This window comes from Bos taurus, chromosome 17 (assembly GCF_002263795.3).
Source record: "Bos taurus isolate L1 Dominette 01449 registration number 42190680 breed Hereford chromosome 17, ARS-UCD2.0, whole genome shotgun sequence".
Lineage (NCBI taxonomy): Eukaryota > Metazoa > Chordata > Mammalia > Artiodactyla > Bovidae > Bos > Bos taurus.
Window position 1 is genome coordinate 68475275 of NC_037344.1, and position 25400 is coordinate 68500674.

The 25400-nt window shown below is 50.0% G+C and overlaps 1 protein-coding gene across 2 annotated transcripts in view; it reads left to right on the forward strand.

The window, feature by feature from the left end:
- The window catches only part of KREMEN1 (kringle containing transmembrane protein 1), a 99436-nt gene that overhangs the window by 61035 nt on the left and 13001 nt on the right, over positions 1-25400 (forward strand). For both annotated transcript variants that reach the window (XM_059876428.1, XM_059876427.1), the window contains exons 10-11: positions 1302-1422; positions 2197-2334. In XM_059876428.1, the coding sequence (XP_059732411.1) occupies positions 1302-1346 (45 nt within the window). In that variant the 3' untranslated portion in view covers positions 1347-1422; positions 2197-2334. Of the gene's footprint in view, positions 1-1301; positions 1423-2196; positions 2335-25400 lie in introns of those variants that run through there.

The following is a 25400-nucleotide window of genomic DNA, read 5'->3' on the forward strand; positions in this document are numbered from 1 at the left end:
TTCTCCCCCGACACTTAACACGTGCTCTTAGCTTATGGGCCGTAGGAGAGCAGGCAGCAACCCCGCAGGCCAGCCCTGGGTGCCAGGCCAGCCACTTCTCATCCATCCTGTTGAACGCGTCAAATGGCTGGATGGGTTAGGGCTTCTTATCATCCCCATCTGTTAGATGAGGACACTGAGGCTCAGAGAGTTTACGTAACTCACTCAGGAAGCACAGGCTTCGGGACTTGAACCCATCCCCAAGCCTGTTTGCTTTCCTGAAAGACAAGCCAGCTGGGTGAGTTTAAATTGTCCAGGAAGGAAAAGGTGCTGGTGGGGAGCAGAAAGAGGTCCCTGCAGGCGTGAGGTGGTGATAGGGGAGGTGCTTTGCTCGAATGGACTGCCCCGCAGGGTGGGTGGGGAGCGACTGGTTTCCTCCAGAGAAAGAATGCCCAGATCCAGAACAGCTGGTGGCCCTCGCATTGTTTTGCCCTCCCAGGGTCTCTTAATTATAACCAATTTGCCACCCTCAGCAATGCCTTGTTCTCCTCTTGCTAATACCCATGAGTTAGAACCATGACTCAGACTGCTGGCCAACCACTGGGCTAAAATCACTTCTCTTTCCCACGTGGGGAGCCCCAGTCTCTTAGAAACTGGACTTCTCAGTCCCGCGAGGCAGCCAGGGCTGCCCTTTTGCACGTGGCCTTGCTTGACTGAGCTCTGCCATCAAATCTCTTAGCAAAGAGTCTCAGCAAAGAATCTGTTTCCCTTTCTCCAACTCCATGCCTCCCCAGCTGGCTCTCAGGGCAGGAAACTTACTTCACAGGTGGCCCTTGGCCCTTTGCCACTTCTCCATCCCCACTGAGTCATTTGCAACTTGGGCCCAAGGCTTGGGAGCCCTCCACCCCAGAAACACACTCGGGGCCGTACCTCTGTCTTGTTTGGGGTGACAGGGACCAGAAGCTGAACCTGAGGAAGGCAGCCCCTGAGGGGTACAGGGAGGAGACAGGCTTGCTGCCACACCTATGTAGGTAACCTTAGCCAAACCACAGGGCTTCATGGGGGAAGCCGTGACTCCTCATCAGAGGAGCATGGAGACCATGAGCTCTGGACTTATGGGGGCCAGGTTCCATGCGGGGTCCACCATGGAACGGGCTCACAGACCTCAGGCAAATTACCTTTCTAACCTCAGTTGACTCATCTGTAAAACAGGTCTAACAGTAGTTTCTCAGAGAGTTGTTGTGAAGGTTAAATACCATAATAAAGGTAAAGTATTCAGCTCTGGCAGTAAACTAAGGTGGTGACACTCTATAACCACACAGGTCTGGAGACAGTCAGCACGTCGAAGGCCTGGTTCACAGTCCTGACTCTGCAAACAGGAGCTGACTCCCACGGTTCTGCAGCCTGACCTCCCGGGGACCACCGAGAGCAGGGGGACTTCAGGTGCGCCCTGCCTGTGGGACTGAAACCTTGTTTATCAAATTCCAAGCACACAGTGCACCGAGAAAGGGTAGCTCGCTCCTTAGAAAATAACTCCTGACTCAGTTCATTTTAAGTAGCTAATTTCCCCCCAAAATGTTCAACATGTGTCCCTATTTTGTAAAACTATCTGCTGACCATCACCTTTTCAGCAACATTATCTATTGGGTGAAAATACCCTTCTCTGCTGGCCTCCTGCCTGCAGTGGATTTTTTTTTTTTTTTTTTCAATCTGTTGCTTCAGGTCAGGAAGCTTCCCTGGTGGCTCAGTCGGTAAAGAATGCACATGCAACACAGGAGACCCGGGTTCGATCCCTGGGTCGAGAAAATCCCCTGGAGAAGGAAATGGTAACCCACTCCAGTATTCTTGCCTGGAAAATCCCATGGACAGAGGAGCCTGGCAGGCTACCAACAAGAGTTGGACCCAACTTAGTACCTAAACCACCATGTTCAGGTCAGGAACAAATGCAGAACTTGGATGTCCTTTTATTTCCCTTATGGCCCCAGGTGGGCAAGCGGACAGGCCAGCCCCGAGGCCCAGCTCGCCGTTCCCCACTGTCCGGACCCTGCCTCCTCCGCCCTGGCTCTCCTGACTAGAGCCGCCCCGGTTCAGACTTGCTCGCAGTGCCCCCAAGTGGTATGATTAGAGAGCTGCAGCTGAACCGCAGCCTCCAACAGAGCTCTGGGCCCTAACCCTGAAGACTAATCCAGGACACTCTCTCTCACCACTGACACCTAGGAGTTCTTGGATTCTCAAACTGTCTACCCAGAAGGCCAGTCCTCTGAGCCCTGACCCCACGGGACCCAACAGCAGAAAGATCTTTACTTAAGAACATCCTCTTTGTCTTCTTATAAAAAGAACACATTGCATCAGCAGGTAAGTGAGCAGATGAGTTATTCTACTTCCATACTATGAAATTCAACACATTTTATTTGATGCATTTATATGTAGCTTGAATCTTTTATATTCTTGAATTACATGTGCAATTTTGGGGGGAAAACCACATTGTTTGTTTTTTTAATGGAAAGTGTAAAAAAAACACAAAGAGCAACATTTGCCTCTCACTGGCACACCACTCAGAAGAAAGCGCTTCTTTCTTCTGTCGAAGAGTGAAAATACTGGGACAGACAGCCCTGAGAAGCAGCACATCTCCGACCTGGGGAGGTCACCTGGGGTCCCCAGGCTGGGCTGACAGCTGCTAGCCTTGCCCACCCTGACCTGAGCCACCCCCAGAGGCACCTGCTCCTGTAGGGGGCCTCCCCAAAGCCTCTTTCTCCCCGGGGCCAGCAGAACACTCGGCCTGTAAGCCAAAAGTTCCTTCTCTTTGTTAACTACAAAATAAACATCTCCAGGCCCCCTGGGCTACTTGCAGTACAAATGTTTATGCCTTTGGAAAGAGAAAAAAGACTCTTGCAAGTTCTCCCAAGCAGATGGGCGCCAAGTTTGTAATTAACCCTCAGCAGTTGGGGTGTCTGATCTTCCGCCAACGGGTCTGTAGCAGGTTGGGGGGGGGTGGCTGATGTGGGTTTCTGCTATAAATTTGCTTTTGATGGGCTTTTGAGGCCTTGGAACGCTCTCTGGAAAGGACACTGGCTATGCCTTTAAAACTCTGAATTAGGCACTAGGGACTCACCCCTAGAGAAAGCCCCCAACACAGCAGCACCCATTCCAGGTGAAGGGCTGTGAGCAGCTACAGCACTCAAACCACCTGGGGGCGAGACCCCTGATGTTGGGTGTGTACACAGAGGCAGGCGGAGCAAGGCTAACGGTTGCTGAAGATCAGGTACTTTGTCCTGTCAACAGTGGACATTGATTAAACATCCGAGGACCAGGCTCCCTGCTAAACTCAACACACTTTGTATTATTTCATTTGAGCCTCCCAGCCACCCACTAGGGTGAGTATAGTTATATTCACATTTCACAGATGAGGAACCTAAGTCTCAGAGAAATCAAGTCTTCTTTTTTCTTTTTTTTTCCCCCAGTCTCGTTTAATCCCAACTAGTTAGGTCCTCTTCTTCAGACAGAAGGCAGCTCTTGCCCAAGGTCATCAACCTGGTGACTGGAGGGCAGAGCTGGGACTGAAACCCAGGGCTTTGCAACTTCAAAGTCACCTCCGGCCATCCCTGTGTGGTTGTGCTTCACTAACACAAAGGGCAGTATCGCCTTTCAGATCCCTAGAAACAATACCAAACTCAAAACCCACCTGTGGGGTAGGTACCCAGAGGGAGTGAGAGGGCCAGCTGTCAGCCCCCACATCCTGAAGCCTCTCAGGAGAGGCTGGGGGAATCTCAAAGGATCAGCCTCCTCCATCTCTCTACTGGGGAAACTGGAGCCCAGAAGGCAGAATTCATGCCCCCATGTTGCCACCAGGACTTTGTCTCCACAGTCCATGCCCTTCACATGACTCCATGGAGCTTCTTGAAAAGACTGAAGCTGGTGGCAAGCACTGGACGTGGAAAAGAGGGCAAAAGCTGATCTTCCAAATTGCTTGGGTCTTTGGTCTTAGGTGGAGGGCATCACCCAGTCTAAGGGTGTTTCCTTCTGATGCAGAGTTGGCCATGGACTGCTGCCATCTTTAGCTCCAGCATCATATGCATTCAAGGCACCCTTGGTGTCAACAAACAGTGTTGGGAGCCAGTGTGTGTAGAGGGTCTCCAGATTTTTTATGGGTGGGACCCAGGAAAGAAGTCCTTCTCTGTACTTCATTTCCTCCCACATCCTATTGGCCAGCACTAGTCACATGGCCTCAGCTGGCTGCAAGGTCTTCTGGGAAATGTAGTCCTGCAGGAGAGGCAGCGTGGGACATGAAATAGGTCCGTTGAAGGCACTGTTTCTGCCACAACTATTCAAAAATCCCACAGTCGTATCAGGGCCTGAAATACCTCAAGATCTGAGGGAGGTCCAGGGTGAGTGCTGCTCAGCATGTAGTAGGAGCAACAAAGGGTGAGGCTGGAGAAGTGGGCCGGCCCAGCGTGAGAAACACCAGCGGAAAAGTAGGAAGGAGAGAGGATCCTGATTTGTAATCAGGCCCTTGTGGCTCAAGTCCCTGACATCAGTCCAGCCACAGCAGGAGAGGGACAGGATGGTGCCAGAGGGAGAGGCAGAATCTTCCGGATGAATGTTAAGGGAAACCCAAGAGCCCTGAAGATGTTCAGAGAAGGCCCCACCAGCCAAGAGTCCTGGCCGGCTTTCCAGAAAAGAAGAGGATGCGAGGGGGAGCTGGAAGAGAGGAGAGGAGAGAAGCAAGCACAGGGTGCCAGGGAGGGAGTTCTGAGACAACAGCGACTCGTGCCAGCAGGGCCCACTTCCCGTGAAGGCTCAACTGTGGGGACGCAGGGCCGCACGTTCAGAAGGGCCCCGAGCTCTGCTCTGCTGTCACCATCTTGAAATTCCTAATAATTTTCAAAGGAGCCCCACTTTTTCATTGTGCATTGGGCCCCACAAAATTGTGTAGCAGCCCTATGTCCAGCGGTATGGATGTGATGACCCTGCCTCCAGGGCAGAGGTGCTGCTGACAGAGGCTACTTTCCAGCCTGATCGTACAGCAAGGCAACAAGAAATGGAACTGGAGGCAGCTGTGGGGGGGCTGGGGTGCGGTCAGCTCAGGTGTGTCTTGTTCCTTAACGTTCTGAGGTATAAACATTTAGGAGGGACTGGTTTCAGATTCTATCCATTGGGAGGAAAAAGATGTTAGCTGGTGAGAGATTTTTTTTTTAATTGAGAATGATGAACTCAGTAAGAGATGTAATTTTTTGTTTAAATAAGATCCTCATATTTTATTTTATTTATTTATTTTGGCTATGCGGCACGTGGGATCTTAGTTCCCCACCCAGGAATGGAACCTGCCCTCACTCCCACACACACATTAGAAACACCGAGTCTTAACCACTGAACTGCCAGGAAAATCCTGAAACATGATGTTGAAGATGACAGACGATGGATGAAGTCCAGGTGCCCAAATGGGGAAATGAGGGCATTGGATTGGAGCAAGGTTCATCCTAATCTTAGGAGTCTCTACCTTCATATAACAAGAGACATTCAAGGAGGCCTACCCGTACGGTTTTTTAAAACCAGTCCTGTTGTTGGTGACATTGCAAAAGCAGGAAGCAGGTTAACTAAGCCAAAAGGGAAGTGGCTGTGGGTGGTGGGGATGGGGGTCCTCTTCAAGTCAAAGAGAGTGTCCGACACAGCTGGCAGGTTGATGGGACCAGCCCTCTACTGCGTTACCTGCAACAGGCCACAGCCTCAAGGGAAGAGGAACCTAGTGCAGTGAGCTCGACCTCAACACAGAGCTTGATTCCAAAGAGGAGGAATGACTAATAATTTGCTGAGTACACACAGTACCAGGCACTGCGCTACACACCTGTGTGAGTTACGCTTGGCTGCATGACATATCCCGTAATTGAGAAGTTTGTAACAATGAACATGTGTTATCAGCAGTTTCCCTGGGTCAGGATTCAGGAGCAGCTGAGTTGAGTGGCTTTGGTTTAGGGTCTCCCATGACGTTATAGTCAAGATGTCAGCGAGGGAGCAGCTTTCCACTGTGGCTCAGCGGTAAAGAACCCACCTGCCAATGCAGGAATCTTGGGTTCCATCCCTGGGTCAGGAAGATTCCCTGGGGAAGGAAATGTCAACCCATTCCAATATTATTGCCTGGAAAATCCCATGAACAGAGGAGCCTGGCAGGCTACAGTCCATGGGGTCACAAAAGAGTCAGACACGACTGAAGCGACTAAACAACAACAACAGCCGGGGAGGGTGAAAGGAGGAACACCCCAAAGGAATCCAGCTCAAGTCACAATATAAGCACATAAATGTGTGGCTTGCTCAGGGTCAGTGGTAACAGTTGTTTAATGGCAGAGGTGGCCTTGTCACTCAGTGACATCAGTGGTCTTCAGGCCCCGGGCAGGCTTCTCTGAGAATGTCCCAGAACCAAGTTGCATGTCATTTTCCTGTTGGTCAACATCCTGGTGTACGTATTTCACTGCAGAACCTCACGGAAAGGAGGATTTGGGCATCCCTGGATCTCCCAGCCAGACACCGGCCCCAAGGACCGCAGTCCCACCATGACTTCAACCACCGACTTTGAGTATCAGTGGGTGGCCTGGGCCCCCAGCAGAAAACAAGCGTAGTGAGTAATGACAGGTGAAGCGTGCGCCCTCGGGGCGGGCCCACACGCACACGTGAGAGAGCCCAGGAACCCTCGGACAGCATGCTGAAACTTTGTGGGAGGCTGGCCACCCCATCTTTGGACCAGACCTGCCTAATTTACCTCTGGTTACAGACACCTTCCTAAAGGCCAGGACCAAGTGATTTAGGGCACAATCCAGAGTGTCTGCCTGTAGGGCCCCCTCCCAGTGGAGGCACGCACCCCTCCAGCATCCTCAGCAGGTGGCCCTCCACCCCTGCGTGCACCTTCCTGCGGCCGGAAGCCCCTGCCTCTGCAGGCAGCTGCTCCTGCACTTGACAACACAGCTCTCGCCTGTCCAGCCCTTGTACTCTTGCTGGCCAGAAACGTGGGCCTTGTCCTGACCTTTCTCTCAGTCCCATCCGCTGCCCTTTGTCTCTCTGCCGCTGCTGAGGTCAAGCCATGACCACCCCTTCCTGGGAGACAGCAGTAGTCTCCTTGGAGGTCTCCCTACTCCTGTCCATTCTCCACCCTCCCACAGGGGGGCCTCCTGAACCCAAAGCTGACCAGCTTCTTCCTGCCTAAACCTGTCCACAGCCAGACGCCAGCCCCGAGAACCCCAGTGCTTCCAGGATAACAGGGCTCGTATGAGCTGGCCTCAACTGACCTCTCCTAACTGACCCTCATTAAGAAGAAGGAGAGGCACTCGTCCTCGTGATGGCCCAGTCTGTGGAGTCTATTTCTCTCTAAATAAATCCTTTTCTTATCTATCCAAAAAAGAAGGAGCAGGAGGAGCCGGAGAAGGAGAAGGGACTTCCCTGGTGGTCCAGTGGTTAAGAACTCGCATGCCAGTGCAGGGTACTTGAGTTCCATCCCTAGTCTGGGAAAATCCCACATGCTGTGGAGCACCTAGGCCCATGCGCCACAACTACTGCGCCGGTGCTCAAGAGCCTCAGCTAGAGAGTAGCCCGCACACCGCAGTGAAGACCCAGTGCAGCCTAAATGAATAATAGAAAGTTGAAAGCAAATTTTATCAACTTAAAGAAGATGATAGTGGTGATTGCCAACACTTTACAGCACCTACCAAGCTCCGGGCACTGTTTAAATGCCCCAGACTGCCGTGTTGACACCTTGATTTTGACCCAGTGAGACCCATTTCTAACTTCCGGCCTTTAGAATGATAAGGGAATGAATCTGTGTTGTTTGAAGCCACTAAGTTTGTGGCAGTCTGTTATAACAGCCATAGGCAATGAATACATCCTATTCGAAATTTAAATTGAGAACTTTAAAAAAATCTATTAATTTGCTTAAAAATAACAATGAGTATATTTCTTGTTATACCAAGAATATTTTTATTTTAAAGTAACTATATTTTTAAAAAATATTAGTGTGAAGATGGCTTAAAAAAAATACTTTTGCAAATCTTTTTATGTCTGGCTCCACAGAATGATGGCTGGATTCCCATGTCTGCGCCTGCATTCTGTCTGTTGTGATGTAGTGTTTGGGTTGAAAATATGAAGAAAATTCAGCCTCAACAGATAGGAAGGTGGAAAAAAAGGAGGAGCATTTTCAAAGCATTTTCAGATAACAATGGCTATTTTTCTTCGATATAAACTAAAATGCGAACGTGGCAGTTTCTCAAAGGTTACTTGCAGTGTGGAGTCTGAAACCGTATCAATGGTCTTTGTTATGACGGCCTTTGAGTGATTCTGGCCTTGATGCCCCTTTGCTGCCCAGAGGAGCTGGCAGTCCCCTTGCTGGGGGGACCATGGAAGGTGCTGGAGGTAACCCAGCCCTAACAGGAGGTGGGTCAGGGGAAGGACAGAGGTGACAATGGGGTGGGGGCGGCGAAGCAGTTCGGGACAGTGGCATTGGATTCAACCAGCTGAGATCTTTAGAGGCCGCTGGTGACAATATGACACTGCCCCATCCCCTCCCCATAGACAATTACACCTCCAACAAAACTAACCCTAAGACACAAACCTTCGTGCACATTGGAAGTAAAATAGCTTCTGTCTTTAGATCTTCTGTTATCTTCTAGCCAGATTCTGGCCAAGTTTGTCAGAACCACCTCCGCTCATCTCTCTGGTCCTGGAGTTAAGACAAGCTGAGTGTGAATGCAGGTCCTGCCATGCACCGGTGTGCCCCTCAGTACAGCGGGCGTCTTAGCACCTGTCCACCAGGGTTGTAAGGGTCCTGAGAGGAGGCTTGTGAGGCACGGTGCCTGGCGTGTGCACGTTCAAGTTTGCTGTGATTATTGTAGGAATGCAAGTGACCTTCCAGGGGCCTCCAGCTGGCTCCTGCAGCCCAGATCTTTCAGCCAGGGCCCAGGACTTGGCGAGGTCGGCCGAAGTGTCCACTCTCCCCTCAGCTCCATAACTTGGGGTTTCCCTGGAAGCCACAGGGCTGGGGAGGGAGCAGTCGATGAAAATAATCCACAAACAATCTATAATAAGAATAGCAAAGAGTTTTATTTGAGCCAAACAGAGGACAATAGCCAGGAAGACAGGTTCTCAGATAACTCTGAGAAACTGCTCTGTAGAAGCATGGTTTTCAGCACAGTTTTAGGTCTTGTCAGAACAAAGACCATCAAATGCATCAGGGATACATTCCTCCAAGTTTAAAAAAAGAACAGATCAGCATGGACACAGTGAGTCAGCGTGGCCTTGGCACCTGGGAAGGGAGTCTTAGCATCAGGGGAGAACAAGCAAGCATTGGCATCCCAGGAAGGGAGGCATTTAGTCTGTGTTTTTATCATGGTCATTCCTTACATGTAGTCAAATATCCCTTTTTATTTTAAATCAAAGCAGACATGCAATATATGTTTAATAAGTCACAAATGGGCCATACTAGTTAGCATAAAATTCAAGTTAACTTATGTATAAGCCAGAATGACTCCCCCGGACCCCAATACGTTGGACATTTCTTTTATCAGAGAAATACAAGGAAGTGTCTCAAACACAAGCAACCTCTCCATCTCTTCTTCCTACAGAGCCCAGAGCCGATGCAGCCCCTTCCAGAACGATGGGCTTGGGGAGGCTGGGTTGGGGGTGGGGGGGACACAGGTCAGGAAGGCAGCACATTTGTCCCACAAAATTGAATAAATATTTACCATTTTGCTTTAAAAAAGAATAAATATTTTAAAGTAGAACGTAGACTAGGTGGCATAAACCACAGAAACGCATTTTCTCACAGATCTGAAGGCTGGAAGTCCAAGATCAGGGTGCCGGCAGGTGTGGTCCTCCTGAGGCCCCTGTCCTCGGCTTGCAGATGGCCGCCCTCTCGCCACTCTGCACGCGGTTGCCCCGTGTGCACGTGCACTCCTGGCATCTCACCACGTGCCCAGATTTCCTCTTCTCCAGGCGTATCAGATGAGGGTCCACCCGAATGACCTTGGTTTAACTTAATCTCCTCTTTCGGTCCACACGTTGTTACTTCTTGAGACACCAGGGGTTAGGACATACACGTATGAATTTGGGAGTGGGCATGATTCAGCCCTGCACAGGTCCTGAGAGCTTAGTTTTGTCTGAGCCAAGGGGCTGCAGGCAGTGGGGAGAAGCACAAGGGAACTGGGCGTGGGAACAGGCCCCACGATCAGAGGAGGAGAGGGGATGCTGCCTGCTGTCGAGGCCGTCCAAACGCGGGTTGTAAAAGGATTTCCAGACAGAGTGTTGCAGAAGGGAGGAAGTTTATTCAGAACAAAGAGCAGAGATAGTGTGGGCTCTCTGAGCTCAGTAGGCTGACTTTGTGACAGACCAGAGAAATCCGATGGGCTGCTGTTAGAACAGCAGGCCGGCTCAAGGGAAAGCCAACACTTTCATGGGTTAGAAGCCATTTTTATAGCTTCAAGACAAAGGGAATTCCTGCTGAGAGGGTGGCATTAGGTGATTAGGGCGCCAAGGGTGAGCACTGAGGTGGGCACTTTTGCCTAATACAGGCTCAGGAAGCTTGCGGGTGATGATCAAGGGGGCTTTTGGCAACGGTTTCAAAGGGGCTCAGAGAATCCCATGCACAGACCGAGCCTGGTGGGCTACAGTCCATGGGGCTCACAAGGAGTGGGACACGACTGAGTGACTAACACTTTCACAAAGGGGCTCAGTCAGTTCCTCAGGTGACCTTGGTTCTGGCATCTGTGGCCTTGGGATGGGACTCCACACCTGCCACAGAGATCTTTCTGGGAAGCAGAGGAGCCAGGAGTACATACCGTGTCTGTACTCCAGCTAAGTGGCACAGAATCCAATGGGCGGTCTCTGTCTGGCCGGAGCTTCACTGGTAGGCCCATAGCCACGTCAAGGCCTGAGGCCTTCCGGAAAGTAGAAATTGGAACTTGGATGTCAGCCCAGCCCAGCAGAGGGGGCCTGGGAAGGAGATAGCTAGGGAGGCAGCCATGAGGGCCACAGGGCCCAGGGCGAAGATAACATTGAACATGCACCTCCCTCCTGGGCCTCTCCTTGCCAGAGCTGGGTATTCGCCCACAGGCCCTGGACAGATCATCTCTGCACAGCCTCAGCCTTCACCATGACTGAGAAATACTCCTGCAGTTTCCGCAGCAACCCCTGAACTTCCTTTCACTGTCTGGACTGGCTCAGGCTTTCTCCACATTCTTTTCAACTTAATTGACATTTATACAGCTTCCTACCCCCAAATTGCAGAATCCACATTCTTTTCAGATGTACACAAAACATTTACCAAGATAGACCATATTCTGGGCTATAAAACAAACCTCAGTGAATTTTAAAGGATTTGAGTAAGCTTCTGCCTTCAGAAATTAAAAGAGAAGAAGAAAAAGAAGAAGAGGGACTTCCTGGGTGGCCGGGTGGTCAAGAGTCTGCCTTCCAATGCAGGGGATGTGGGTTTGATTCCTGGTCAGGGAACTAAGATCCTGCATGCTTCGGGATAACTAAACCTGCATACTGTAATGAAGAGCCGGAACGGCCAAAAACAAGAAGAGCAGGAGAAGGAGAAGGAGAGGAGTGGTCTTTGCTGAGTGTGTAGAGCTTCTCCGTTTGGTCTGCAAAGAATATGATCAATCTTATTTCAGTACTGAGCATTTGGTGATGTACATACATAGAGTCGTCTCTTGTGTTGTTGGAAAAGGGTGTTTGCTATGACCAGTGTGTTCTCTTGACAAAATTCTGTTAGCCTTTGCCCTGCTTCATTGCCTTTTATTCCAGGTATCTCTTGACTTCCTACTTTTGCGTTCCAATCCCCTCTTGATGAAAAGGACATCTTTTTTTGGTGTTAGTTCTAGAAGGTCTTGTAGGTCTTTAAAGAAACAGTCAACTTCAGCTTCTTCAGCATTAGGGATCTGGGCATAGACTTGGATTACTGTGATGTTGAATGGTTTGCCTTGGAAATGAGCTGGGATCATTCTGTTGTCTTTGAGGCTGCACCCAAGTACTGCATTTTGGACTCTTTTGTTGTCTATGAGGGCTACTCCATTTTTTCTAAGGAATTCTTGCCCACAGTAGTAGACATAATGGTCATCTGAGTTAAATTCACCCATTCCCATACATTTTAGTTCACTGATTCCCAAGATGTTGATATTTACTCTTGCTATCTCCTGCTTGATCATGTCCAATTTACCTTGATTTGTGAACCTAATATTCCAGGTTCCTATACAGTACTGTTCTTTTCAGCTTTGGACTACACTTTTACCACCAGACATATCCACGACTGAGTGTAATTTCCATTTTGGCCCAGCCACTTCATTCTTTCTGGAGCTATTAGTAAATTGCCCTCCGCTCTTCCCTAGTAGCATACTGGACACCTTCCAACCTGGGAGGGGTTCATCTTTTGGTGTCATACGTCTTTCCCTTTTCATACTGTTCATGGGGTTCTCGAGGCAAGAATGCTGGAGTGGTTTGCCATTCCCTCCTCCAGTGGACCACATTGTGTCAGAACTCCTCACTATGACCCGTCCATCTTGGGTGGCACGGCATGGCTCATAGCTTCATTGAGTTATGCAAGTCCCTTTGCCATGACAAGGCTATGGTAAATGAAGGAAAGCTATGGCAAAGCTAGACAACACATTAAAAAGCAGAGATATCGCTTTGCCCACAAGGGTCAGTACAGTCAAGGCTATGGTTTTTCTAGCAGTCATGTATGGATGTGAGAGTAGGACCATAAAGCAGGCTGAGAACCGACAAATCGATGCTTCTGAATTGTCCTACTAGAGAAGACTCTTGAGAGTCCCTTGGACTTCAAGGAGATCAAACCAGTCAATCCAAAAGAAAATCAACCCTGAATATTCATTCGAAGGACTGATGCTGAAGCTCCAATATTTTGGCTACCTGATGTGAACAGCTGACTCACTGGAAAAGACCTTGATACTGGAAAAGATTGAAGGCAAAAAGAGAAGGGGGCATCGGAGGATGAGATGGTTATGAATTTGAGCAATGGACATGAATTTGAGCAAACTCCGGAAGACACTGGAGGACAGGGGAGCCTGGTGTGCTTCAATACATGGGCTGCAAAGAGTCGGACACGACTTAGCATTGGAACAACAAAGTGGTCTTTGCAGATATAATTAAGAGTTGTGAAGTGAGAAGATCATCCTGGATTATCTGGGTGAACCCTAAATCCAATAACAAGTATTTTTATAAGAGAGACACATGAGGAAAAGGTGTTACGAAGTCAGAGGCAGAGGCGGGAATGACGTAACCAAGGAATGCCAGGTGGCCACCAGCAGCTACAAGATATGAAGAAGGGATTTTCTCATACAGGCCCCTGAGGGAGCATGGCCCTGCCAACACCTTCCTTTCAGTCTTCTGACCTCCAGAACAGTTAGAGGATAAACTTCTGTTGTTTTGAGCCACCGAATATGTGGTAATTTGTTGTGGCATCCTCAAGAAACTAGTATAGAAATGCATATGCAATTTTTTTTTAAAAAGAATTTTGGCCCACACCTTGAAGTGTACTTGAAAATTAACTCAAAAACAGATCATGGGGCTTCCCTGGTGGCTCAGTGGTGAAGAATCCTCCTGCTAATGCAGGAGACACAGGTTTGATCCCCGATCCAGGAAGATCTCACATATCATGGAGCAGCTAAGCCCGTGTGCCATGACTGCTGAGCCCATGTGCTGCAACTGCCGAAACCTGCACGCTCTAGAACCTGTGCTCTGCAGCAAGAGAGGCTACTGCAATGAGAAGCCCGCTCACCATAACTAGAGAGCAGCCCCGGCTCGCAGCAATTAGAGAAAAACCCGCATAGCAATGAAGACCCAGCACGATCAAAATATAAGTAAATAAATTTAAAAAAAAAACAGATCATAAAAGTAAAATGTAAAACTAACTTTTCCTATAAGAAAAGAAAACCTTTGCAACCCTAGGTTAGGCCAAGATTTATTTATTATTGTTATTTATTGCTGTACTGAGAGGCACATGGGATCTTAGTTCCCTGACCAGGGATCAAACCCATACCTCCTGCATCCAGAAGACAGATTCTTAACTACTGGACCACTAGGGGAAGTCCCAAGGCTTTTAAAATTTATCTGCTCCTGCATGTCCAGCACTGACCGTGAGCTCAGGCTCCCAGAGGGCGCTCAGCAAACGTGTCTAAGTGGGACGAATGAAGCCATTCAGGGCCCAAGACGCTCGGGCCACAGAGCCGGCATTGAGTCTCCTGGGGATTAGAGTCGGCCACGTTCCACCCAGCAGGGAAAACTCAGAGCTGACGTCAATTCAGACCCCACATACATGATTCTTACCCAGCGAGACGTCGAGACAATCTCACTCTTTGTCGGAACTGTGGTGGGAGTCTTAGGCAGAGAGAGAGAAGCAGTCTAAAATCAGTCGCTTTTCTGAAACCATCCACTCAAGAAATTAAGGATTCTGTCAACGTGCCCTGAATTTCTGGGCCCAGCAATTAATTCCTTCTAGATTAAAGGATTGTTGTGTTTCTAATACATTATTATGCGGAGCGGGCTTGCTGTGAATTTTAAAACTTTAGCTAGAATCCTCATTAACGGGGACCTTTTATCTGTGTGCAACTTCTAGAGGAGGCTGGCGGCTGGAAAGTAAGCTGACACATCCAAAAAGGAAAAGCACCGACTCAGGGGGCATCCTGACGCACATTCAGCATGAGCAGCTGTCCTCTATCCCAGCGGCAACAGGGCAGCAGGCCCAGGCTGGACATTGTGCCTTGGCCCACCAGCCCTCACCCACCCTGTCAGGTGTCCACGGCTGTTATCATCTGCAGCTGACAGGCGAGGGAACGGCGGCTGGTGAAGGGAGGTGAGGGCCCCTGGCCCAAGCCCGTGGCAGCCCAAGTCTGTCTCACCTCCAGATCCCATGCTTGTCCTGTTTTCTACTGCAGCCCCTGCTCCCCAGACAGTGGAGATCGCTGTGCAGAAGGATAACCCCAAGGCCTTCTGAGTCCACCGTCCATTCAACAGCCATTCCATCTCAGCACAGTACCCAAGGTCACATGTGTGCTGGGAGCGAGGTTCCACTGGGCCCTGGGGAGCCCAGAGGCCACAGGGAGCCATGGAGACGCAACTGCATGTGAGGCTGAGGGTGACCCAGAGGCCAGGGGTGCCATCCTCTGTCTGGGCACCTCGGGGTTCCCTCAGGGTTCTCTTCTCAGCATCCAGTGTGGCCGCACTCACGGCAGAAACTGAATTCAGAAGTAACCCTTTGTGGGGAGCTTTCCAAGACCTGGTCAGACACTGGCTGGGCCACCACGCGTGAACCTGGGTCTCCCCACTCCGAGTATTTTAGCCAATCCTCCTTTTTATATGCATAGCGTGTGTGCACACAGCCTCTTCCTCACTGCACCCCAGGCCCCGCTGCCTGCCCCTCCACCCCTACAGTCCAGTGCAAGTTCCTGGAACCCAGGGTCTCCTTCTAGAAACTTCAGAAACTCAAAAGGGAGTGGGTCAGGAGCTCCTCTAAAAAGTGCCCTCTTCCAGCTCCGCAGGCGAGAGGTTGGGAGGCAGGCAGGCCCCTGAGAGCAGCTGTAGTCCCAAGGCCTCCTTCCTCGGGGCCCCTGGAGTCCACCTAGGGCAGAGGGGCTGCTCAGCGCCTCCTCCCAGGGCAGCTGGAGCTCACCACCACACAGAGCCTTCACAATATTCTTCTCTCGGAAAATAAAACCTAAAGGAAATACTGGGACTTCCCTGGTGGTCCAGTGGCTAAGACTGTGCGCTCCCAATGCATGGGAGCCCCGGTTTGATCCCTGATCAGGGAACTAGATCCCACATGCAGCAATATGAATTCACATGCCGCAACCAAAACCTGGTGCAGATGAATAAATAAATATTAAACTTAAGGAAATGCTGATGCATGCAGCAACATGGATGAACCTTGAGGACATGATCCTGAGTGAAATCTCCCAGTCACAAAAAGACACACACTGTGTGAACCCATCATATGAGGTCCCTCAGTTCAGTTCAGTTCAGTCACTCAGTCATGTCCATCTCTTCGTGACCCTGTGGACCACAGCACACCAGGCCTCCCTGTCCATCACCAACTCCCAGAGTTCACTCAAACTCATGTCCATTGAGTCAGTGATGCCATCCAACCATCTCATCCTCTGTTATCCCCTTCTCCTCCCACCTTCAATCTTTCCCAGCATCAGGGTCTTTTCAAATGAGTCAGCTCTTCACATCAGATGGCCAAAGTATTGGAGTTTCAGCTTCAACATCAGCCCTTCCAATGAACACTCAGGACTGATCTCCTTTAGGATGGACTGGTTGGATCTCCTTACAGTCCAAGGGACTCTCAAGAGTCTTTTCCAACACACAGTTCAGAAGCATTAATTCTTTGGTGCTCAACTTTTATAGTCCAACCCTCACATCCATACATGACCACTGGAAAAACCATAGCCTTGACGAGACAGACCTTTGTTGGCAAAGTAGTGTCTCTGCTTTTTAATATGCTACAGCTGTCAAAGTCATAGAGACAGAAAGCAGAATGGTGGTTGCCAGGGATGTAGGAAGGGAGGGATGAGGAGATTGTGTTTAATGGGGACAGGGTTTCGGTTTTGCGAGATGAGAAGAGTTCTGGAGATAGATGGTGGTTACACAATATGGATGCACTTAATACCGCTGAACTTCAAAAATGGTTAAAATAGTCAATTTAAATGATATGTATTTTACCACCATTTTTTATAATCTGTTTTATATCGATGCGCTGCTAATGTTTTTTATTTATTTATTTATTTTTGGCTTCCCTGGGTCTTTGTTGCTGCCTGTGAACTTTCTCTAGCTGTGGCGAGCAGGGGCTCTTCTTTGTTGTGGTGTGGGGTGTCTCTTGTTGTGGGGCACAGTCTCTAGGCTCGAGGCCTTCAGCAGTTGTGACTTGAGGGCCCTTGAGCAAGAGGGCTTCTGTAGTTGTGGCTTACAGGCTAAGTTGCTCTGAGGCATGTGGAATCTTCCCGGACCAGGGATCGAACCTGTGTCGATCCCATTGGCAGGCAAATTCTTATCTGCTGCGCCACCAGGGAAATCCACCCTGATTTTTTTTAAGTTAAAAAAGTATCTAAAATTTTCCTTCATCAAGCATCCTGGTATTCCCATTCTCCCACCGAATCCTGGCAGCCGTATTTGGAGGTAATTTCTACTTCTGCCCCTCATTTAATAGCTAAGGAAACCAAGATGAGCGGGGTGATATGAGTGGCTTGAGGTCACCCAGCAAGTAAGCACAGGGCCAGGCTTGGCCCAGGGGCCCACTGCAGGACCTGCTGTCTCCTGCCAGGGTCCCTGGCCATAAAGGGAGCCACCCCTCCCTGACCACTTGCCACAGCGCAGTCCCGATTCCCCTGCCAGGGGCGGCCGACAGGCCCTCCAGATGATGGGTCCCTGCTGACCGGGAAGGGGACAAATTGGAAACCCCCTGCCAGGGCTTCCAAGTGCAGCCCAGCCCTGGAAGTGCCTGTGCACTTCTGCTGGTGGGGCTGGGGGGCCGGCGGGGAGAGAAGTAGCCCGGCCCGGCCGCAGGCCTGGACAGTGACCGTTGGGGGGACAGGGTTTTGGAACGGCCCAAGGCCCCCCCCAGGCCCTGGAATGACCAGTTTCCCCAGACCATGACGCCCATCCCTACCTGTATAGAGTCCTGGGGCTGCAGTAACCAAGTACCACAAACGGGAGGCGTGAACAGCACACTTCTGGCCTCGCAGCTCAGGAGGCGGGAGTCTGAGTTTGAGGGCTCTGCAAGTGCCTTCAGGGGCCTGAAGGGGCATCTATACCACCGCTCTCTGTACCTTCTGGTGGCGTCGGGCACTCCTCGCATCAGTGGTGGCCCTCTCCCTGTCTTCACACCATTTTCCCTCCATCTGTCCATGTGTCCAGATTTCCCCTTTCATAAGGACACAGCCATGTTGGATGAGGGTCCACCTCAATGACCTCACCTTAACTTGCATGCTCATTCACTGCAGTCATGTTTGACTCTTTGCGATCCTATGGACCGCAGCCCACTAGGCTTCTCTGTCCATGGGATTCTCCAGGCAAGAATACTGGAGTGGGTTGCTATGTCCTCCTCCAGGGGATCTTCCTGACCCAGGAATCGAACCCGCGTCTCCTGCATTGCAGACATATTCTTTACCACTGAGCCACTGGGGATGCCCAACTTGAGCATCTTCAAAGACTGTCTTTCTAAATAACATCACATCTCAAAGGTTAGGATTTCAGCATGTTTTAGAAGGACACCATCTAACCCACGACAGCTCTGTCCCACGACAGTTACTGCCTTTGGCCTCCCTGAGGCCAGCGGGGAAGGTTCTGAGGGTTGGGGATATTTGCAAAGTGAAAGGACATTTTGCATACTCTTTAAGATTTTAAGAATTTATAACCGTTGTCGCCCCGTACTGAGTGCTCGCCGTGTGCCAGGCACCCTCTACAGATGACTGTCACCCATTTTGCAGCCCTCAGTGGAAGGAATGAGACTCAAATCATCACAGTTGGAGTAAAAGGCAATGCCTGGGAATTCGGACAGGAGAGGAGGTATGTGGGGAAGGTTTTTTCTACCTCCTAAATGTTTCCTTCCCAGGTGGTGCTAGTGGTAAAGAACCCCCCTGCCAATATAGGAGACTGTAAGAGATAGGGGTTTGGTCCCTGGGTTGGGAAGATCCTCTGGAGGAGAGTATGGCAACCCATTCCAGTATTCTTGTCTGCAGAATCCCATGGACAGAGGAGCCTGGCGGGCTACAGTCCATGGGGTCGCAAAGAGTCAGATGTGGCTGAAGTGACTTAGCACGCAAAAATCTCCAGATCTGGTGACTTCTCTCCATCCCCACTTGCCCTCCTGTACCAGTGTCCTGGGGCTGACGTAACAAATGAGCACAAACTTGGCTTAAAGCTGCAGAAGTGTATCCTGTTACACTTCTGGAGGAGGAAGTCAGGATGTCAGCAGGGCTCCCTCTGAAGCATCTAGAGGGGGGTCCTCCCCTGCCTCAAGCAGCTCCCGGGGGCTCCAGGAGCTCCTCGGCTGGTGACTGCATCCCTCGTGAAGCTCTGCCTCTGTCTTCACAGCGCCTTCTTTCTGTCTCTCCTCCAGTGTTCTTTATCAGGACATTTGTCCTTGGATTTAGGGCCCATCTGGTAATCCAGGATGATCTCATCTCAAAGTCATTAATTTAATTATATCTGCAGAAGACTTCCCTGGGGGGCCAAGGGGTTGAGAATCTTCCCTCCAATGCAGACGACACGGGTTCAATCCCTTGTCCGGGAAGATTCCACATGCCTCAGGGCGACTAAGCCCATGAGCCACAACTACTGAGCCTGTGCTCGGGAGCCCTCGATTTGCAACTGTGGAGCCCATGTGCTGCAACTCCTGAAGCCCGTGTGCCTAGAGCCTGTGCTTCACAAGAGAAGCCCCCGCCCTGAGAAGCCTGTGCACCGCGTCGAAGAGTAGCCCCTGCTCACCACAACCAAGTGAAGTCTGTGCGCAGCAATGAAGACCCAGTGCAACCAAGAATAACCAATTAGTTTCAAAAATAATTTATATTTTAAATTACAAGCGCAAAACATGAGAGACCACCAAGCCAACTAGTTAGAAACAAGAAAATACAGGCACACCCATAATCCCCAAGAACAAAGATATCTGGTGTCCAACCCTTCAAACATCCCTTTGCTCTTTTTACTTATATGGATCCCGAACGGGTGGCCGTGTACGTGGAAACTGTGACAACTCCTGGCCTTTGCATTCAGCTTCCTCTGATCTCCTGTGTGACTATCCATACAGAACAATTCAGCGCAGATTAGAAATAAACCAGATTTAACTTCAAAGGACAAGCAGTCAAGAGTTAAGCTAAGAAAGAAGGAGGATTTTCAGCTGTCTGGAGGTGGGGAAAAGATTTTCAATGGGACTGGAAGTTCTCTTTATTTGGCAAAAAAAAAAAAAAAAGCACTAAAAAGAAGGAAAGCCCAAACCCCAAACAAAGATCTGGGGAATCACTACATCAAGGTGGATGGATTACAAATAATTTATTTTCTTAAAAAAAAAACTTTAATGATATTATATTATCATAATGTTTTACCACTAAAAAGAGTCTAAGAAGGCTTTGAGGGATTACTGATGAAAAAGAATGATTTCATAAAACCCAGCAATTCTTAAGGAGAGTGCAGCCAAAAGGGCCTTTCCTGTTCTTTTATGGTTTCTTCCAAGAACAGGCTCACTGAGACAGAGAGCGAGTGAGCCGATAGCCACAGACCTGAGGGAAGCTGTGAACATCTCAACTCCAGGAATGAGAGTTGCCTGTGAGCGCTTTGGAAGGAGTGGGTAAGAAAAGGCATTCGAGGTGTCTCTCTTTCAAAGGACTGTGGTGAGAGATTTCCCTGGTGATCCAGTGGTCAAGACTCCATGCTTCTGCTGCATGGGGCATAGGGTCCATCCCTGGTCAGGGAACTAAGATTCCACATGCCTCGAGGCACAGTGGAAAACAGAAATGACTGTGGGGAAAAAAAATGGAAATTCTTAACTGTCCAGAAAGAAAGGCTGAACCATCATGTTTGCTTTTTTTTTTTTTAATATTTTGCTGCAAATGTTTCCCCAAACTATATGTTCTTTATTACAAAAATTATTTGTACAAACATCCCTTCTTAAACAGTGATTAGTAATCCTAATATTTACATTCAAGTGTTTCACAGATTCCCATTTAGTCTAAAAAAGTATCATTAAATAGAAACACATACTCAGAGGCACAGTCTAGAGGGCTGCGGGCACAGAAGTCCCTGTTTTCTATTCCTTCATCCAGGGCAGGCATTGTTAAGTGATCACAGCACTCTTTTCCATCAGTCTAGAGACTGTCTCTGTATTCCTGTCTGTTCTCAAAAGGCAGCTTCTTGGAGTGGATCAGAGAGACCAAAAAACCCCCCAGAAAAAAAAAAAAAAAACAAAACCTCACTTCACTGCAGGTGTAAACCCAAGACGCCACCTAGTGGCAGAGCGTCCTAATTGCAGGCAGAGTACAACTGAAACTAGAAGAACCGGTTGGTTCCCTGGGCCAGCTAAGAAAGCCAGCCACGATGACAGTAATTAAACTATTGGGTCTAGTCTTGAGTAAATACATAGAGAAAAATTCTGAATTTCAACAGGGATTTTCCTTGCTTTAGCTGGAGAGATTGGCCAACAGAAGCATGTCATAACGAGGGACCTTTAGAAAATCCGATTCTCCCCCAATATTCTCTTTGCGGAAGACTGGCTCTTCCATCTGTCAGGTTTACCCTGATGCCCAGATGTCTCATTCTGCAAACTGCACACCCTATGCCTCAGATTCACGTGGGTACTTTTTCCTGAGCAGAATGTGGCAGCCCTGCGTAAGGAGCTCCACTTTTGAATTTGAATGCTCCTCTTAAGCTTATGGCTCAGTGGTAAAGAACCCACCTGTCAGTGTAGGTGACATAAGAGACATGGGTTGGATCCCTGGTTTGGCAAGATCCCCTGGAGAAGGAAATCCACTCCAGTATTCTTGCTTGGGAAATGCCATGGACAGAGGAGCCTGGCAGGTAGCAAAGAGTCGTACACGACTGAAGCGACTTAGCTCGCACAGTTAAGCAGCCTACCCTGAGACAAGTGCTGCTATCCCCACTTTCCAGGCAAGCACACTGAGGCTCAGAGAGGGGAAGCAGCTTGGCCAGGGCCACAGAGTGAGGAAGATACAGGCAGGATTGAGACGTCGTTCTGCTGGCCAAGCTGGGGCTACAGTGTCAGCCCCTTCCTGACAGCAGGCTGGAGTCCAGACAGGTCCGCTCTGCTCCTGGGAACGTCCCACCATGGCAGGACAGAAGCAGCCCAGATGGGCCAACGGGTCCCCATTGGAGGGAGCTGGGCACAGTGCGGGGTCCCAGGGTCAAGTCTGGGCCTGGACTGTCCTGACCATCTGCTCCAGGGCTCCAAAGCCAGATGCTGAGTGGCATTCTGTTGTCTCTAGCTATGCAGCTTATCAGCCTCCTGGCCTCCCTTTCCTGGGCAACATACCTCTGCATGGGCGGCTATGATAATGTGTACCGTCTACAGGCACAGAGATAAAGGCCCAGGGCTGGCTCAGGAGGGGGCAGGCCCTTGCCGCCCCCGCGCTCTGCCCGCCACCTGCCCCTTGCCACCGCCCTGTCCTCCCACAGTCTCTCTGCTCTCTCCACATCTCTGTCTGCCGCGTGGCAGCCCTGCTGTCCTCATCAGGCCGAGCTCCTCCCTGCTGACGCCTGGGCTCAGTTTCTGTCTCTAACATCCGCGCTCTCTCATCCTGCTCTTCTCTGTCTCTGTCTTCCCTCCCCCTGTCTTCCTCTTCTTCCCTCCCTGGGATCAGGGAAGAACACAGCCCACTTCAGTTTCTCATGGTTCAGTGCCGACATGGGGGCTGCCCCAGCTCTCTGCCAGGACTTCCCTCTGGCCAGGGAGCCCACCTCCCCAAACAGCCTCCCCTCAGGTGCGTCATGAGTGACTGGAAGCCCCGGGCCAGGCCTGGTGAGGACAGGGGCTCGGGGTCCTTCCCGGGAGGGCAGGGAGGGGCTGCCTCCCAGGGTCCAGCTGGTTCAGAGGCCCAGTTCCAATCCAGCCCTGTGGAGCCTCAGCCTGCCCAGAGTTGGAGGTCTGTCTTGAAACCTCACCCCAGCACTCAGGGGCCCTCCCAGGCTGCAGGCGCCCTCCAGCTTCTGGGCTGGGAATCTAAGAGCTGCCAGTTCATATGTGCACACACACACACACGTACTTAATTCTTAGGGCAAAGGGTGACTATAGTATGTATACTTTCTGGCATTAATTTTTTCTTTGAACCATGCAAAAGGATTCACAGTAAAAACTCACACCTTCGGTCCCTCATTCCATCTTCCCAAAGGCAGCCAGCTAGCAGTTTCTGGTGAATTCTTCTAGAGAAAGTGAATGTGTAACCTGAGTACTTATGGGGGGTATTTGTGCAATTCCCCACACACGCCAGCATCCTTTACACAAAGCTGCCGTCACTCTTTTCACTTAACTGATCTTAGAAGTTCCACTATCTACCCCATCTTTATATAGGTAAATGTATATATAAGCCTCATCTTTAGGAATATGTATTGGTATATACAATTCCCATGCCACAAAACCCATTCTTTAGTATGAACAATTGAGTGATTTCTAGTATATTCAGAGTTGTGCAATCATCGCCACTAATTTTAGAACATTTTCATCTCCCTAAAAAGAAAGCCCAGACCCATTAGCAGTCACTCCCGAGTCCCAGTCCCCAGTCCCCAGTCCCTGGCAATCACTAATCTACTTTCTTGTCTCTCGGGACTTGCCTGTTCATTTCATATAAATACAGAATGTAGCCTTTGGTGTCTGGCTTCTTTCACTCAGTATAATGTTGTCAAGGCTCTGTAGTGTGTATCCGTGCTGTGTTCCTTGTGATGGCTAATATTCCACTATGTGGCAATGCCACATTTCCCATACCCCATTGACTTTGCAGCGTTCCTCTGACGGGTGTGCCTTAGTGTACTAATCTGCAATGGTATTTCGGTTGTTTCCAGTTTTTTGATACTACATATAGTGCTGCAGTTCATTTCCTTCTGTTCTTTGCAAATGTACATGTAAGAAATTGCCTCATTGTGGAATTACCAGGTCAAGGTAATACAAGTTTTATCTTTTATTACATATTACCAACTGTGCTCCAAAGATGGAATATATGAAGTGACATTTTCCCCCACAGACTTGCCAAAGCATTTTATCAAAAATCTTAGCCATCAGTTTTGGAAGGTGCTATCTCCCTGTGGTTTTCATCTCCAATTTTTCTCTTTTGAGTGAAGTTGAATGCCTTGTCATTCCGAGTTGTCTGTTCATAACTTTTGTTTGTTCCTCTATTGGGTCATTGATGTTACTGATTTGTAAAAGCTCTTTATATATGGAGGAAATTAGTTGTCTTTTTTCTGATAGGTTGCCATTTTTTCCCACAGTTAATCATATTATTCTTTCTCTATGCAGAAAATTTTAAGTACTCAATGCATCCTTTATGGCTTCTGGGGTATGTAGCTTTCCTAGTACTGTTAGGAAGATTACAGAAAGGGGCCAGCAACTATCTATGACCCATCAAGGGAACCAGACAAATCAACAGGTGGCTCTTACATAAAATTCTATGAGTGGGGAAGCCCAGTGGACACAAGACTTAGAGTTGGTGTGTGGGACACCTTCCTGGAGGCAGGGAGGGAGTCATGTCTGAGCTGAGACAGAAGGGGTATGGGCATTGGCAGGCAGAAGGGATGCAAAGGGAAAGCCCCATAGTCCAGCTGTAGAGCAGAGGGTTGTCTGGGAAAATGGAGACTCGCATTGGTATCTCAGGGTCTGGGGCAGTGGGAAGGTGAGCAGGCCAGGCCACATTCCATTCTTGCCTCAGGGCAGCAGAGACACTGCAGGTTCCCCCCATGGAGAAATGCCTCCATTCGCCTTAGGGAAGGTTCCGAAGGACTGGAAGGGTCAGCGAGGAGGCACATGCGAGGCCACATCCCATGGGGAGTGGAAAGGTGGGAAGGGACAAGAGCCGAAGAGCGGGCAGGTGGAGAAGATCCAGGCTTGGCCCCAGAGGGCTGGACCGGAGGGCAAGGCAGGGAGAGCCTGGAGTCCAGGTACTCCAGGGCTGCACACACTCATATGCTGTCCATCCATTTATGACTTCCCAGGCCAAGCTGCAGGCTAGAAATCCATTTATTCTCGGGCCAGCGGCTCCATCTGCCTGACGGGGCTGCCATGGCACAACTTACATCAGCAGCACAGGCAAACCAGAGCTCACTGGGCGGCCAGGGCCAGACATGGGCAGCAGATGGAAGCAGGCCCAGCTCCTGACTCTCAGGGCTGCAGGGTGCGGCTCTGAGCAAGGCAGAGCCTGTGGGTGCATAGGATGGCGCTGAGCTGGCACCCTGGTCCCACCCCCTCTGCTCGGCCCCCAGAGGAGCTGAGACCAACAACCTGGGGTCCTTTTCCCCAGGAGAACTTCTCTCTGCGTCTGCCTCTTTGTCGATCTCTCTGTCTTTCCAAATGCCTCTGCCTCTCGCTGGCTCTTTCTCTTTCCTTCTCCTCTTCCTCCTCAGAGTGGAACCCATTCATCCTGTGGGTGTCAGGTGGGGCAGGCCCACATGCTGCTGGCCGGGCAGGCACCTCCTGGGGCTGGTGGGGCTGGCAGGCAGCTCCGGGGTCTCTGCTCTGAGTGGCTTCTCTCACCTGTCCTTTGCACTTGCCAGATACAACTAATCTGCAGGGACTCGTGGCTGCCACTCCAGATGCATCCAGCAGGGGATGGGGAGATGGACGCTTTCCCCACACAGAAGGCCTTTTCACCTGGCATATCTTTTTCCTAGACCCTTGGTGACCAAGCATCCCCCTTACTAGCAGACAAATTCCACTACCAGTGATT